General features: G+C 39.3%; 1 protein-coding gene across 2 annotated transcripts in view; it reads right to left on the minus strand.

Moving 5' to 3' along the window:
- Nucleotides 1-10,212, minus strand: part of VWA5A (von Willebrand factor A domain containing 5A) — a 31,552-nt gene extending 21,340 nt beyond the window's left edge. Inside the window, exons 1-11 of one of the 2 annotated variants that reach the window (XM_003253314.2) lie at nucleotides 10,134-10,212; nucleotides 8,940-9,051; nucleotides 8,067-8,124; nucleotides 7,746-7,948; nucleotides 7,221-7,443; nucleotides 6,924-7,099; nucleotides 6,542-6,656; nucleotides 2,522-2,691; nucleotides 2,196-2,284; nucleotides 1,850-1,994; nucleotides 1,339-1,418 (exon numbers count right to left, since the gene is read on the minus strand). In XM_003253314.2, the coding sequence (XP_003253362.1) occupies nucleotides 1,339-1,418; nucleotides 1,850-1,994; nucleotides 2,196-2,284; nucleotides 2,522-2,691; nucleotides 6,542-6,656; nucleotides 6,924-7,099; nucleotides 7,221-7,443; nucleotides 7,746-7,948; nucleotides 8,067-8,109 (1,244 nt within the window). In that variant the 5' untranslated portion in view covers nucleotides 8,110-8,124; nucleotides 8,940-9,051; nucleotides 10,134-10,212. The remainder of the gene's footprint in view (nucleotides 1-1,338; nucleotides 1,419-1,849; nucleotides 1,995-2,195; nucleotides 2,285-2,521; nucleotides 2,692-6,541; nucleotides 6,657-6,923; nucleotides 7,100-7,220; nucleotides 7,444-7,745; nucleotides 7,949-8,066; nucleotides 8,125-8,939; nucleotides 9,052-10,133) is intronic. The other variant, XM_003253313.1, reaches the window with a different exon arrangement.
- Between the last annotated feature and the right edge of the window lie 7,082 nt (nucleotides 10,213-17,294).

The raw sequence follows: 17,294 nt of genomic DNA on the forward strand, positions 1-17,294 counted from the left end.
AAAGAGGACATCCAACTGGCGAATAAATATGAAGTGGTGCTAAACTTCATTCATCAGCAGGAAAATGTAAGTTAAAACCATAATAAGGGGCTGGGCGCAGTGGCTCACGCCTGTAATCCCAGCACTTCAGGAGGCTGAGGCAGGCGGATCAAGAGGTCAGGAGATCAAGACCATCCTGGCTAACACGGTGAAACCCCATCTCTACTAAAAATACAAAAAAATTAGCCGGGCACGGTGGCGGGCACCTGTAGTCCCAGCTACTCGGGAGGCTGAGGCAGGAGAATGGAGTGAACCCGGGAGGCGGAGGTTGCAGTGAGCCGAGATAGCGCCACTGCAGTCCGGCCTGGGTGAAAGAGCGAGACTCCGTCTCAAAAAAAAGACACCGCGACACACACACAAACTAAAATTTAAAGACAAACAATATCATGTTTTGGATAGGAAATGAGGCGATTGGAACACTCCTACAATTTAATGAATTAAATGAGTATAATCATTTGGAAAAATGTTTGGCATTCCCTAGAAACTCTACAACTCTGTCTACTCAGAGAAAAATCTACGTATATAAATATGTACGTATGCATATACACGTGTATGCAAAACAATACATGTACAAGAATACAAAACTGTCCACAGCCGCGTCATTTTTAACAGCCAAATCAAAGTCCAACAGCATTAAAATCAATAGATAAATTATGGCATAGTCATTTTGTGGAATACTATACATCAGTGAAAATTAACTATGGCTATACTCAAAATATATATGAATCTCTCAACACACTACTGAAAGGAAAGAAACAATATACACAGAAACTAAAGCACACTGTATAACTTATTTATTTTCACTCAAAAACAGGCACAAATAACCCATGGTGTTGTAAGTCAGGAAAGTTGTAGTGTGTAGTGACAGGGAATAGGACATGATGGAAAAGGGTACAGATGGAGAGGCCTACTACCATTCTAGTTTTTACCTATGTGGCGATCACCCAGTGCATTCACTGTGATAATTTATCCAGTTGTATACTTATAATTTGTGTAGTTTTCTGCATGTTTTACTTCCCTAAAAATGTTTATAGTAAAAAAAATTAACATCTTACTATTCAATTCTTGTGTCCATTGTAGTTTAGAAAGAATAAGAAACAATGGTTTTGTTGTGTTGTTGAAGTTATTTGGAAAACTGTTTTTAATTTTTATAGGGAGAAATAAATTTTCAGCTGCTAAAACTAAATTCTGAAATCATTTGGTCCTCTTCAAAGAATGTCAACACTGGCATCATGTAGCACTAGACTCTGTGTGTCACTACTTAGCACCAACCACCCAGAAATCACATGTTCTTCCTACCTGTGTTTCTGTCTGTTGATCTTAACTTCTTTAATTACACTAAATGTGTCTGTAACTTCTCCATCTGTAAAGACAAAAAGCTGTACAAAGAAAGAAAATGTTCATCAGGTCTTTGGCAAGTTCATTTTAAGAAACCAGAATTTGCCCTTGAAAAATCCACCTATTTCATTGCAGAGGCTCTGGTGCCTCTTCAAAGAGGCATGAAATCCCTATTGTTTCAGTCACTAGCACCACATTCTCACATGATCTGTTCAGAACCCTGGGAATTTTTAGCACCTCCCCTCCTAGCTGCATCTAAGTTATTGTGGCACTCCATAAAAGGCCTTCCGGTGTCCATCGCGTGGAGTTAAGGAAGAAGAAAAATGCATCATCTTTTTTTTTCTGTTTACTATATGATAGAAGACTGTGAATTGCAAACTATATTTCAACATACTGCATAAAGCTCAGGGGCATAGATTCTTAGAGATTACACACTTGCTGTCTCTTCTGTTAGCTCTGTTCCATTTCTTACCTGTAGGGGGTGGCCTGGGATGGAGGGTCCCCTGTAAATGTTCTGGAGTGGTGCCAAGATTTCAGTGCCCCCTAGGTCGGCCTGCATAAGCTTCACTCTCCCCAGAGCCTCCTCCATTGTTTGCTGAGTGTACTTCACACTCTCCCTAAGACAAACACACCCAGTTACATGAGGGTTACTTAACCTTGCCCAGTATAGAGTCCCTGAATTGCAAAACCCCCATTAAAAGAGAGTCTTATCCGAAACCCCCAATGCCGAAGTCAACTCTGCAGTAACCCCTTCAACAATTTAGTCCCTTTCTTTACAGTCTCATTTTGTACTCCCTATTGTCTTTCCAGAAACTTACGGAAAGCATGCCTCATAGGAAGAGCCAAATCCGTAGATGTTGAAATAACAGCCTATAGGTAAACTCTTCAGCAGCAAAATCAGTGTTTCCTGAAGGTAGGAGAGTATGAAGAGATGGAGTGAGAGAGGCTCACCAAAACACATGGGCCCTGTCAATGGACTCTCCTTGAGGATGTGGGCCACCCCCCACCTTGTGCCTTCTTAGTTCCAAGGCTAGCCTCGGGGTGGTCGTGCTGCTGTCTCAGGCTCCAGATAGACCTAATTTAACCGCTCAGATTCATCCTCACTTGAGCATGTGACCCAGAAGAGGAAAGAAATTAGCTTTACCTTGGCTGCCTGTATGCGCAGCTGAGATGTATCGTGGCTACTCATGGGGCTCTGCATACTTCCCGAGCGGTCCATGAGGAAGATAAACTCTCCACAGGTATTTGATGGTTGATCTTCTGGGATATTTGGATAGAAACTCACCATTGCAGATGGATCTCCCATCAAATGACCTGTTCAGAAAGGATAAAGCCACTGTAAGACAAAAAGGAACTCAAGAATCCTAGTACCTAAGAATCAATGGTAATGAATTCAATTAAGAGCTAAGAAAACTCAAATCTAAAACACTGTGACGATTCATATACCATAACTGCTTGCAATGGGGTCAAGGGGAGTTACAAATATATAAGACAGACAAAAACAGAACAGATACGAAAGAGAAGAAAGAGGATAGAAGTTAGTAGACACAAGCAATAGTTAAAATATTGTCACTGATTACTAGTTTCCTGGCAGCTAGGCAAATGAATGAAACATATTAGGTTAAAATGTTCCAGCATTTGCCAAAAGAATCAGACAAGTTTGTCTGCAGAATCAAACCTTTTCTTCAAATCAAATAAATGGGAAATGTATCACATGGGCCTTAAGTCTTTAATTACAGCTTTGAAAAAAGTGATACTCACATGGACAATTTTTAGGTTGACAATTTACAAGCATTGAGAGTATAAGTATTATACCCACCAAGGTAAGTCTGTCTGCTTTGGGTATGAATAACTCACTGATAGTCCCCAAAAGAAAGGGAAACACTGAGATACATGTTGGATTCTATTATCATCAACCAAACAATGGTGTGGGGGTGACCACAGGAGCCCAGTCTATCTGGCCATGTTGTCAAAGCCATAGCTGTGACTATTTTTAGAAGAAAGTGAGGGCTGATACAGGAATTGAAATGCTAGTATTGAGATAGAGATGCAATGAGAATGGCTAGGTTAACTCCAGCTTTACAGAAAATATAAGGGGCTATATAATTAAATTCCTTTAACCCATTTTTACAAAGCAGGTCCCGGATCATAAGTTTATATTCTCAGTAGTCCCGGGATTTGGTATGACAATAGAATCTGGCTCAGTTTAATTTCTTCTCCATAGGATATGCCAAACACCAAACTGGCTTCTAAATAAGATGGGTGTTGCCAATCAAATATATGATAGGACACTAGTTCAAAAAATAACATTTACACAATCCAGATGTCTGGATATATGATGGGGGAGCAGCTTTTGTGATGAGCAAGGTTCCTTTCCATTCTCAGAGACAGCTGGTTTAAATGGAGCTGGTGCTATATTGAGGAGTCAGAAAGGGTGGCATGAGTATGATATGGGGTAACATATTTAACCTGTTTACAACAATGCCAGATGAATTGTAAGTGTTATATGTGGATTATCTACTATAATTTTAGCCTGGCTTAAATTATTTTCACCTCCATGAGTCTCAGCTTCTTTGTTTTCAAATGAGGCATTTCAAACTTTAGCTCCTCTGCTTGCTAGCTTTATGTCTTCCTCTGAAAAATCAAGGTAGTAACACCTACGTCAAGATTATTTTAAGCAAGGGTATCCAATCTTTTGGCTTCCCAGGGCCATATAAGAAGAAGAAGAATTGTCTTGGGCCACATGTAAAATACATTAACACTAACAATAGCTGATGAGCTAAAAAGAAAATCACAAAATAATTTCATAATGTTTTAAGAAAGTTTACAAATTTGTGTTGGGCTGCATTCAAAGCTGTCCTGAGCCACATGCAGCCCACAGACCATGAGTTGAACAAGCTTGATTTTAAGAGTTAAGTAATACTTAAGGAACTCAGTTTAGGGCTCAACTCAGATTAAACCCATAATAACAATATTATAAAATTATTTGTAAATTTTATTTTTATACAATTTTTAAATTAAATTATAAATTTAATTTTAGAAAAACATTATGTTCTTAATATCGTAAGTACATCCGTTCTAAGTTTGTAAAAAAAATAACATACTGTGTTTTTGTCATATAGCTGTAGGTTTCATTTGGCAGAACTCTAAATGGTTTTAGTGAGCCAAGCTGCCGCTTAAAGTTGTCATTTGCTTCCTTGTGTAGATGACAACAGCAAGTCGTCTTGACTAAATATATGACCTGGGAAGCAAGACTTGAGCAGTCCTGCTGGAAGGGATTCACAAGACTGTGAAGACTGTCCCTGATGTCCCCCCTTGGCCTTCAGAGCTGGTCATGAGGACTAGATGAGAAAATCTGCATAGGGGCCAAGGGAACTTCTTAGAAAAACAGGGAGTGAGGTCTCAATCCTTACCTTTTGAGATCCAACATTATGGAACTTTCTCTGGTCAAAATAGTCCTTTGAAATAATCTTAACTGACAAGTAGGTCACTGTTATGGGAATGTTTCATGGACACCCAGGGAAATAGTCACCATAAGGAAAGGAAAGCGCAGATAACTAACGTATAAAGACAGAGCATGGAGCTTCGTGGAAGAGGAGGTGGTTACAGCAAATCCGGTGGAAGCTGGGAGCCCCTTGAATGACCTTAGCATGGAGAGCTGGCCCTGAGGAAGAGTGGTTGAACAAGTGAGGGAAAACTAAAAAGTTCAACTTGTGAGCTCAAGTATGAAGCTACTTTGGAAGCAAACATTAACAATGAGTAGGGTACTCTGTAGAAAAACAACTACAGGGAATTTTCTTGACAACAGCTATAATTGTAAAAGCAAGAGCCTAACCCAAGCCGTCCCACTTTGAATATGATTGTCACCAAGGACATGTCCATTCCACCATGTGTAAATGCTTCAGAAGTGGCAATAGCACTCCAGTCCTTCGTCATTGAAACCCAGGAGCATGGCAGCTCAGGAAGCCCCTAAGAACACAGCAAACTGACATGGGTTATACCAATTTAAATTCCAAGAAAGAGTGCGTATACATTTAAGGAAAATTTCAAAAGTAATAAACATTAAAAGAAACTGAGAAACTAAAGTTATTAAGAAGCTAAACTTGTCTTAGAAATTAAGAAGCTAGGGTAAAACAAAAAGGTTTTGGAGATGAAGGGTGGTGATGGTTGTACAAGGTGAATGTCCTGAAGACCACAGAACTGTACACTTAAAAACAGTTAAAATGGTCAATTTTGTTACATATATTATATCTCAAAAAAAGAGAAAAAAACTTCAGTTGAGACTGCATGTAGCTGTGATGAATCAATCAATAAAAATTATTTATTAGATAAAAAAGAAATTAAGAACTAAACTTAGTCAACCTAATCACAATTACTACTTGCATTCTTCCTGTGTTTTAAAATGTTTTTCCTAAAGCACAGATTATTTTATAGTGGTAACCTGTCTATAACTTACTTTTCTTTTACTTAACATTCTTTGGAGGTCATTTTTCCAATTACTTCAATCTGTCAATGTACACTATTTTAGTAGCTGCATAATAACTCATGAAGTATACCTAGCATAGTAAATTTAGCCAATAAGAGACATTTTGATTGCTTACTAATACTCGATATTATTAAAATGGTGGGGGACATCTCAGTGCATATTTTTACTTATATATGGATTTATTTCCCTAGGCAAGATTTCTAAAAGTGAAATTACCAAAGTTAACATTTATTTAACACATATGGCCAAATTTATCCTCAAAAGGTTAATTCACTTTTTAGCACACTCACAACCTTAAGAAAACCTTTTAAAGCATGAGGCATCAGATTTGGAAATCGTTGATAATTTGAAAGGTGAAAATGTCACATGATTATTTGGATTTCTGTCAAGACTGATCATTGCCACATGTTTATAAACTGGCTATGTTTTCTCTTGTAAATTATCTGTTCCTGGCTTTTGCCCAATTATCTACTGATCAACTTAAATTTGCCTACAAGACATATCACATGACAGTCATTAAACCTAACCATTTTTGCATGACATAGTGTAAGCTATTTCAGTGTTTCACATGTATTAACCACCACTGGAGGAAAGGAAAGAAAAGAGAGCAATTTGACAGTAATTCCAAGACAGGGAGTTGCCCCTTAGGGGATGACTACAAAGAAAGAAAGAAAATACCTGGCTTCACGTTAGGCAGCCCCATCTCCAAAACCACGCTGGGGGTATGCACCTCACCGTAGTAAATCAGGAGTTCCACGTCCCGATCAAACCTATGTCCAGCAGCCAGGGAAACCTGAGTGGAGGACAGGTAAAGGAGCCACATTAGAATCATAACTTCTTGCTTCTTGGGGCTGAGGTTAGGGCTACAGTCCTCCTCCATGAGACAGCATGACCAGGAACGCAGGTGAGGCTAGAGAGAAGGCCCTGGAGATTAAATGAGGATATGGAAGGAGCATGTGGGACCCCCTCTGAGTTACCATGTGGGAAGAACTGGGTGGGGACCAAGTCAAGACTCAAGCAACAGAGGTACTGACAACAGCAGTATTCTCTCATTAACTACCTGAGCAGAAGTCTTGTCCTCTCCTAGGTACTCAGTAGGACTCAAGGGGCAGTTGGATTGGACCTTCTCAATGCCATGCTGGGAATCTATGGTGGCGACCATGCTGAGGGTGTAGGGCAGGTCCTCCACAGGGACTATAGGAGTCTTCACATTAAGGCAACTGTCCTTAGACGACCCTATAAAAGATGACCTTAGTTCTGTTTTCCTTGCCAACACTTTTTATGACACCCTCAACCTTAAGAAAATTTCCCCATTTATGTCACCCACCACTAAAATTCAAAGGGGAGAGGTACTCACCAGAGAACTGGTACCTAGGATTCAGGACAGCTGGGAGCACAAAGCGCAGAGCCCCATCTGTTTCCAGAGGCAGCTCCTGCACATACTTCAGGGTGACTGCCACCTTCGACCCAGGTTGAAGGTTACCCACATTGCAAGAGAAGACATCCCTGGAGCTGCTGTCCCCCTCCAATAAGAAGGCCTGGTGGCCCTGGGAGATGGCTTTCTCATAGTTGGTGCGGGCCTGAGAAGAACAGGGTGAGGGATGGGAAAGAAAGGGAACATCCAAGGTGACATGGCTGAAAAAGAGACGAGTAGTGCAGAGCGACTGTGTGATTGGTCTTGTCTAATCACGGTTATACTTCGAATGCCTCTGATTGATTTTTCCCCCAAATGAAGAAAAATGGCAGTTAGAAAAGAGTGGAAGAAAGAGCTTTCAGCATGTTTTGTGAAGGTACATTTAGTAGAGATCATAAAGAGTATGCATTAAGGAAATAAGAGGGGAGGATGTAATGTAATAAGAAGGGAGGAGGTAATCTCTACTACCTTCATCTTGTCTTGCAATTCTGCTACAATTTTCTTCCCATCCACCAAGGCCTCAAAGCTGTAAACAGCAGAGTCTTCATCCATGGGGAACACAAAGAAGGCCTCCAAAGGAACTTTCTCCTCATTCTCGTAGTTCAAAGTTGCAGACACACCAGCCACAAACTCGTAAATGTTAACGCTCACAGAGATACTCTTCAGTGGCACTGGAGACAGACCAGAATTCAAGTTCATCAAGCTTCAGTAGAATGCCTCCTTGTAGATCAAGCCTTGGGCTAGGTGCCAAAGATTCAATGGCAAGTAATAGTCACAAATTAGGCTTACCTGGCTCCCGTCGGAGGGTGAGTAGGCCACAGAAGTGCACCATGGTGATGCAAGATTTCTGCAGAAAAGACATATCACAAACAGAGAGACATGTTGGAAGTTATCTGTTCAAACACCAGTACTTTATGTGCCTTTCTCTGGCATAAGAATACATTCAAAGGGTTAATGTTGGAGTTAGGAAGTTGGAACCTTTAAAAAAAGGAGACAAAGATTTCAATCATAAGGCTCCTTTTAAATGGCAGTCTCAGGTGGGGAAGGTGTAAGATTCACTGGTATCTACTGAACAGGAAATCGCTGAAACACCCTGAGGCTGGCTCAAATACCAATTTCACTTTCTCATAAGTGTATTTAATTCACCACTCCTTAGGCATATGGAATAGGTGTCACTAACCCCTCTGAGCCTCAGTATTTTCTTTCTACAATGAGTAGCATAATATCCACACATCATATATGAATTAATACATGTGAAGTCCCTAGATTAGCACACGGCCCATAGGAGCATTTAATCAATGATGACAGACATCACTATTGTCCCTATTATTGTTGTTACTGTTAATCAATAAACCTCTGCTGCCATTCACTTTGGATCATGGCATTCAGAGACGCGCTGCATGTGAGAAGCTGTGTGATCCAAGATGGACTCCTGCCACAGGCCATTTACCTTGTGGCTTTTCTTTTGGGACCCAAAATTAAAAGATACGAGTATATTTGTTTGTATCCATCCAAGATATTCTAATATATTTAAATATTATATATGCACATAGCCTACATTTGCACCCCCACTAAACAGCACCAATAAATCAGGTTTTTCATTCCATATCTGTTTTTATTTTGAGAAATTGGATAAAAACTGAGTGTGGCAAAATGACTCACAATTCAAAAGCAATGCAGAGGACAGTGGCAGTGTGAGGAGGAGAGGATGCTCAGAAAAGGGCTTCTACGCAGACTTCTGACCTGGGCAAGCTCCCTCATAGAACAGGCTGGGCTGGGGAAGGGAAGAATTTCTAATAACACATTATGCAGAGAGCCTAAAGCAGGAGACTCACACAGGAGTAAAACAGCTGAAAGAGAAGCTCTCAGGCTGGGCAATACTGACCAAGGGTAGCTTGAGTAAAAGAGAGAGACGCAAAAGGCGTCCCCTACAAGGGAATAGCCTTCGCTTCCTGATTCTAAGCTCAGAACAAATCCTCCGTTGAGGAAAACTGCTATTCTGCACTCTTGCCCCCACTCTTCCCAGTACAAACAAAATTACTTTGGGTCAGAATTAGTTCTGTCTCTCAGGATGGTACTTCAGAAAGGCAACTCCCAAGGCTTAGGTAGAGACTGGCCACCAAGCTGAAAGCCATGAATCTGAGGCAGCTGGGAGAATACAAGGCTTCCGGCCTAGCCAGGTAGCTGCTTCAGGAATGCAGAGTCCCAGCACTGGCCGCTCAGCAGCTAGGAGGGAGGGAGGGGAGCTGGGTGGCACCACCGGCCACACACACCCCTGGAGCCTGTGGCATGGGTGAAGTGGAGAACTCGGAACCAGACAAGGAGGAGATTTGGGGTAAGAAGTGGGGCTTGGATAAAATCAGAGATTGATTTAACCTTTCCATTCAGTCCTAGATTTCCAATGTCCACGTATTTACAGAAGAGACTGCGTCGGTCTCTTACATTTCTATAGAGAAGGGCTTAGGGGCTGCAATTGATTAGAGTAGATGGAGGCTTACAGCCTCATTTCCGCAGCTTACACTATCCTGAAATTGAGAAAGCATCAAGTGGCTATATCAAAGAAAGAAAGGGGGGAAAAAATAAAGTAAAAGAGAAGGAAAGTAGGAAGAAGGGCCTTGAGATTAGGAGATGGCTAAATCCCTCCTTTAACCTCCAAAAGATTCCCCTAAACTGCCAAACTTGCAGGAAACTTCCTGGGGATCACACATCTGGATGAAATCCTCCACCCATGGGGCGTGCAGTTCAAGGAGCTCCTACAAATTTGGGGACTGGGGAAAGGGAGCTAGAATATGGAGCTCTCAGTCTTCCAGAGCAGGGGTTGGATCCAGGCCCTGCACCGGTAGCTTGGTCCCCTACCTTCTTCTCCTGCAGTCCGGAGGGCTCTGAGTCACAGCAGAGTGAAAACAGCTGCAGTCATAATTTCCGGAAAGAACCGCCCCCTTCTAGGGACTGGTTATAAAGTAGCGACTACAAGACTAAGGGATCAACGGAAAATTATTAAACAAATAATCAAACTTTGGCTTGTTTGTATCAAAGGAAAAGTCTTCGACTTTGGAACGTTTGGTTTTTTTCTTTGCTCTTTGCTAAGGAACAATCAGAACAGGCAAAGAGGGAAAGGGAAAATGCTGCAACAGGAACAACATCAACAATGACATTAAAAACTGCATATTTCTGTAAAAGCTCAATTGCCAAAGGCTTACCGTGTCCTGGGCCCTGTTAATCAAAGCTTTATGGACATTATATCATTGACACCTTATCTCTAATGTGAGTCATTTTTCCCCAAGTTGCACCTCCCCTACAGCACGGGGAAAGATAAGGAGATAGTGCAAGGCACACACATCTGCTCTAATGAGAGAAGCTCCAGCCAGGGAAGCTCAAGTCTTCCTGTCATGGGTCACTTATGGGATGCTGAAACCAAATGTTTGGGTTAACGATGTAAGTAACTGAGAATGTCTATGCTCATTTACGTGGCTAAAGGACATTAGAAGTGATCAAGGTCCCCATGGCTTCTCTATTTCAAAACAACCTGTTAAATCTGGGACTTAAAGTGTCATATTGCTGTTGAGAATCTATAGGGTAAAGAATACATGATACATATGGAAAACACAGCTTGATTTTGGTCTCTGTGATGTATTTTTTGTGGATATTTTACTCTCCCCAAGTTATTTGTTCTCTCATCTGAAACATGGGGATAATGACATACCTCCACTGATTGTTTTTTTGAGATCGAATGAATCTTAGTGGCTACGAAAGTTATAATATATATGAATGAGATCGAATGAATCTTAGTGGCCACAAAAGTTATATATATATATATATATACACACATACAGACATACACATACACATTTATATACATGCATGTGCATGCATACATGTATATATGTGTATATATGTACACCCACACATGTATATACAGTTACATGCAATGTAATATATGCATATATAGTAAACCACAACGTAAGCACAAATTCTATTTTATCAGTACGGGGCCCTACAACCATGTTTTTTACATGTACTGAACTAATTATGAGAGGAAATTATCCTTTTCTCTGGAGAGAAATCATGTCTGGTATTGTTCCTTATGACTGTGCCTTCTTTCCATTGGCTGAAACACCTGAGCAACAAAAGGGAGGAGCTGGAAATGTGGGCAGAGTTCATCATCTGATCCTGCTGGGCTTAGAGCTTAGCACTAAAAGTCTGCCACAGACCAGGCATGCAGGGTGGTTAGAGGGCACTGAATCAGGAAACACACAGAAGATGCTGGTTGTTGAAAAGACAACTACGTGAAAATTCCCATAACCTAGCACAATATACACAAGTAAACCTATATAGATGAGGTATCTTCCCTTAAAAGTCTGTCCTTGTGCCTTAGTGTTGCCAGGCATTCCTCAAGATTGACTCTCACCTTCTTTTTTATACTAACAGGAACCCCAAGTTTCACAATGTCTATGACCATTCAGAATAAAAACATTGCCCAGCCTCCCTTAAAGCTGGTGTGGCCTTGTAACTAAGCTCTGGCCAATAGAGTACAAGGAATAAGTGCAACACCCTGTCATGCCCTTTCAAAGAAAAGAGGACGGCCTCGCATTCACTTTACCCTCTTCCTGCTCACTGGTGTGAATGCAGGTATATCCTGAGCCAGCTTGAACCATAAAGACTAGACCATAAAGCCTAGAGCATTTCCCCTAAAAATGGAGACAGAAAGATCCTGAGCCCCTGAGACTGTCATAGAGCAAGCCACTGTATCATCACAAAATTTTACAGGATAAAGTAACGAATTTCTCCATGGTTTATAACAGCTCTTTGGGTCCTTATCCTACCCTAATACATTTGATTATGATTAATTAAAAAGTAGACTGTTAAGGAAACTATCTTCTTCGGAATATGAAAAGCACATTTGCTTATAATGGAGATAGAAATCTTTATATTATGACAACAATATCCAATTTATTTTAGCACCCACCACTGTAACACATGTACCCTGAATTATACCGGTGTGTGTTATGTTTATCATAGTTTGCTACTTATTTTTCTTCAGTTCTTCTGAGAGCCACTTCCCTTCCTGAAATAAAAAGGCTGTTTGTCATAGAGTGCTTAGCATTGGTTCAGAACAGGCTTTCAATAAGTTGTTTTGGTCATTGTCTCGTTTCTGTTATTCTTTTTCTTCAATGTTCTCTATCATCATGGAGTTTTAAGTGTCCAGTTCTGCTTGTTCTCTCTCCTCTGATGTTTCCACAGCAATTCATCTAAAACTTCCTGCTGTTTTTATCATACTTGAGCCCTTTTTGTGCTCTTAAAATTGTAAACCTTTAAGAAAATAAGTTTTTAAAATGCATGAAGTTATTTGATTAATGAATAAATACATATAAATCCCAGTGGTTGTATATACGCTTAGATCTTGTGATTGCAATCCTCTATAGATACTGGAAAATAGATTTCAAAAGATCAAATAACAAATGCTCAGACATATGCACAAATCTTATAAGCATTTATTACATACTGGTGATAACAATTATAATTAATAGGTATAATTTTCATATGATCACTGATAACTTGGAAATTTAGTGCTTGAAGATGTCACATCCAACCTGGGCTCAGCAGAAACTTATCATAAATGAATGGATAGATAGGGTGAACTTAAAAATATGTATAGTACTATATATTGAGTTCCTATTTGAAACCAGTGCTAAGTGTTTTACCTAGTATGTCAAACTACATTAATTACAGACGGGAATAATGCCTGTCATCACAAATCACTTAGTAGTTTGTCAGAAATTTCTTGGATGATAGTGACCGTTGCTTAAAGGTAACAGTTTTCATCGATTACAAGCAAATATGCTCCTGACAAACCCAAGGCACAGACAAATGCCAAAGGGGATAGGCAGGATGCAGCTCAAGGGTCTAAAAATCTATGAGGGCTTGTAAAGAACATATATTGCTCATCCAGAGGTTCGGAAATTGTAGAGAAAACAAGAAACCAGGTTCTAATTTATCAGGATCTACTTGGCTGTGTCACATAATTAAGTCTGTGAGCTTTAGATTCAGTCTAGGGCTTGAGTCCTACATCTAGTTCTTAATAGTTGCATAACCGTGAGAAAGCATTTAACTACTCCGAGTCCATGTCATCATTTGTAGAATGAACTGATAATACCTAGTCTATATGTATGTTGTAATCATTAAATGAAATAAGAGTTTTAAGGCATATATCACAAGTTGGCATTCTCTAAATATTAGTTCCACTTACCTTTTGTTGGGCTGGCCAGCTGAATTTTGAGAATCTGGAAAACTATATGCCATTTAGATTTCCACATAGAAAGGCTACTTTCATGAAAAGGATTCTGAGATTTCTTATACTTTTTCTAAATCTGGCAACATTATCCTAGTTTTGGTTTGGTAGTTTTTTCTGCTCACCATCTTTTGGTTTTAATTACTCATCGTTAAAACAAACAAAACAAAACCACCAAACATTGTTTTTAAAAAAACCCTCATCTTAAAATTGGGAAGGAAAAGAGGAAAAGAGCAAGCGGCGGCAGGGAACAAAAGGAAGGATTCTAACAATGAAATTAAAGAGGTGAGAAATCTTTGTTTATCCAATTTCAAGAAATATAAATCTCATGGGCACACAGTGTGTCAGGAAGTTTACAAGCATTATCTAAACACTCACAATCGCCCTGTGAAATACTATCATTACTCCATTTTACACAATACAATGTGAAGGCTCGAAGAGCACCGTGTACCTGCTCAAGGGCACATAGCTAATGAGAAACAAACTTGTTCTTCACACTCAGAACCTTCTGGCTCCAAAGTGAGTATTCTATTCATTATGTTGTAATTTCTTCCACAGCCATAAGAGGTATAGGGATGGGTAGAAACTGGAAAAATGACAGATTTGGCAGGCCAAATCCCTGAAGTCTACACGGAACAAAAGAGACTGATGAAATATCTACCCAAACCAGAAAAATAGGGTGGTCAGGAGGGATCCACAGCTCTTTGATTCCCAATTCCTTGAAGGGGTATCGTGATTACTGCATCCTATTTGCTAACTCCTAAACTCTTCCAATATCTGCCATTTAATTGATCCCTGTGCTCAGAGGGCTCCTGCTCCCTATCTCAGGATAGATCATAGATGAGGCTCCAAGGGACTATGAGACCATTTAAATTCCACAAAGGTAGGGGATATTTTCACTTTCGCTAACTCTGAGGAAGTCATCCTAGGCCATAGGGCAGCCATCAGATGTATAATATCTTCTGCATGGTTCTGAATGAAAAATAAAAAGCCATTTTGGGTCTGCAACTAGAGAACTCAAACCCAACTCCTTGGAACGCTGAGAAAAGAGATGTTTGGGATGGAGAGCCTCATACTCTATAGAAGAAACTGAAGACAAAAGAAGGGTTAAAAACATTTGTGTTCCTTAATTGAGCTGGTCGCGATCCTTGTGATTACGTAAGTATTCAGAGCTTCTCCTCAACTTCCTTAATTTTTACTTGTTTTCCTCACTCCAAAGACCTGAGTAGCAAGAATTGTTGGGAGAAATCACTGTGAAAGGCTTCTTTCTCATTCTATATGGCAGCCAGAGTCTTTTCCTCCACTCACCTTCTCATACAGCATTTAGGAATGCATTTCTTGATTCCTTTCCTTTTGTTGTTACTAATGAATTCAGCATCTATCACATTCCAAGCACCACACAGTTGCTTAGCATTAAAATTTAGTTGGATATATTCCTTGACATGGAGAAAATAAATAATCTTTAGCAGACAAATATATATATAACAGACATTCTCCTGGTTCTCTTCCCAGTTCTCTGAAGAATATGTACATTTCTTCTTAAGTGACTCCCTTTCCTTCTCCTTTTCCTAAAATGTAGTATTTCTCAATGTTTGGCCTCCAGTACTATTTTGTCTTGACTACACCAATCTCTCGTAGTGCTCTCATTCAGGCTTAAGACATTGAATATCATCTTCATTATTATTATATTTACTATGGGGAGTCCCATGCTAAAGAGTTTTCCAATCTTTTTTAGCATAGGACTTGCCATAGTAAATATAATAATAATGAATATTACATATTCATTCTTTATATATATTATATGGACTCCCCACAGTAAATATAATAATAATGAACTATTATATAACATCTTATTAGGTATCAAACTCTTTTATGAACATCACCAAATTTAATCTTTACAGCGATTCTGTAAGATAAATATCTCAGTTAATAAAAACATGAGTGGGTACTTAGTATAAACCAAGCATAATTATAAGAACATTCCACATATTCAAGAAGCACAATTATAATGTAGATATCAAAATACAGGTTGGTGAAACACAAAGAATGGTCCTATTTTACCCTTATTGCCCTGCCTTAATTATTAATCATGCTCCCCTTTGCTCTTAAAGTGTCCTAGTTTGAATGACAATTTTTAGCTGCCTAGTTAAGGTTTAGGCTACTGGTGCAAGGAACACTTTCTGCTTCTGTAACTGTGAGAAGCCGAGGCTCAGAGAATATAAATTACTGGCCCATAGTCACACCACCAAATAGCAGAACTTGAGCTTGAATCCTTAAACCTCTGATTTAAGTTCTATTTAATATTCTATGATGTCTCTTTTCTAGACAAATGTTTGGATTTGAATAGAATCTTCTAGGAAAGCTGTATCTATTTCTATTATGGTTGCAACCCTAAATTACTGTTTAAATTATCACTCTCAGTTCCTCATTTCTTTGATGCCTGTGAACCTGTCTGGTTGTGGGTTTAGAAATGGTGAGGAACTTAAATGTTTAAAATTTTAAAAAATAATATTTGAAGTTATAAGGACAGAATTTTTTTAAAGTCATGGTTAATAAAATCTCAACCTGAAATGGTATTGTTTTCATGAGCTATTTCTCATAGATCTCCTTTTCTTTGAATTTTTATCTTACAGAGTCATGTTTATATTGTACTGCTTTCGAGTCAACAGCTGAATAACTCACATTTCACTTTGGCTATCACTGATACCATGTATTAGCATAATTCATTTTTGAACAATTGGGAGGGGTTCTTGCGTGTGGGGTGTGGAGGATGCAGGAGGCATTTAAGCCATGGTTTCCAATCTCCTCTATCACATATATTATTTTTGCACCTCCATATAATTCAGAGGCGACCTCCATCAGTGCTCAAGGGTATTTTCTAAATACTTCCCCAAACTGTGAGTTACTTAGCATTAGCTATACTCATGCTGATATTAAGTCAATACATTACAAGAGTGTTTTTACCCTTGACAGACTAAAGGACTAAGTAAAAGTTGCTGGGCATCTGAAATATATCAGACACCCTACTAGATGCCTTGTATTACATTATCCCATTCAGTCTACCAAAGAACCCTTAGAATGTAATACTATCCTTACATTAGAGATAAGCAAATTGAAGTCATAGCAGAGTCACAGAATTAGTAAGAATTAGTAAGCCTGCCTGGCTTAAAATCTTGTCTTTCCTTATCAACATTGCCTTATTGGCTCCTCTCATCCAAGCAGAGAACAATAGAATTCTCTATCTTTTTCAAGGTTATATCAGGAATATCATCATATGTAATCCTTACATAATTCTGTGAGGTATTATCTCAGTTAATCAAAAACAAACATTAGTGGATACTCACTATATACCAAGCACAACTATAAGAACATCCCACATTTTGGCAATATTTTCCCATTGACTTGATCTTGATTTCCAACATCAAACTAGTTTTTCTATTTATCCCCTACATTTTCTTAATTTAAAAGTCACATATTACACTCCACTTTTCTGTGCTGAGTTATTAAACATCTTTTTCTAGGAATGCGTTAAAATAACTACATAGCAGTTAACTCTATTTGCCCTGTGTTCATTGAGCCTAACTGAAATTGTTCAGGAACCTCCCAAGATACCTATGTGAAGAGATGACTAATCCAGATCATAGAGGCCACCCAGTGGCCATGCACTTGTTCTTCTAAGGCACACATACAAACTGATTTCAGATCCAGATGATCCCCCAGAGGAAGAA

The sequence above is a fragment of the Nomascus leucogenys genome, chromosome 15 (assembly GCF_006542625.1).
Source record: "Nomascus leucogenys isolate Asia chromosome 15, Asia_NLE_v1, whole genome shotgun sequence".
Taxonomy (NCBI): domain Eukaryota; kingdom Metazoa; phylum Chordata; class Mammalia; order Primates; family Hylobatidae; genus Nomascus; species Nomascus leucogenys.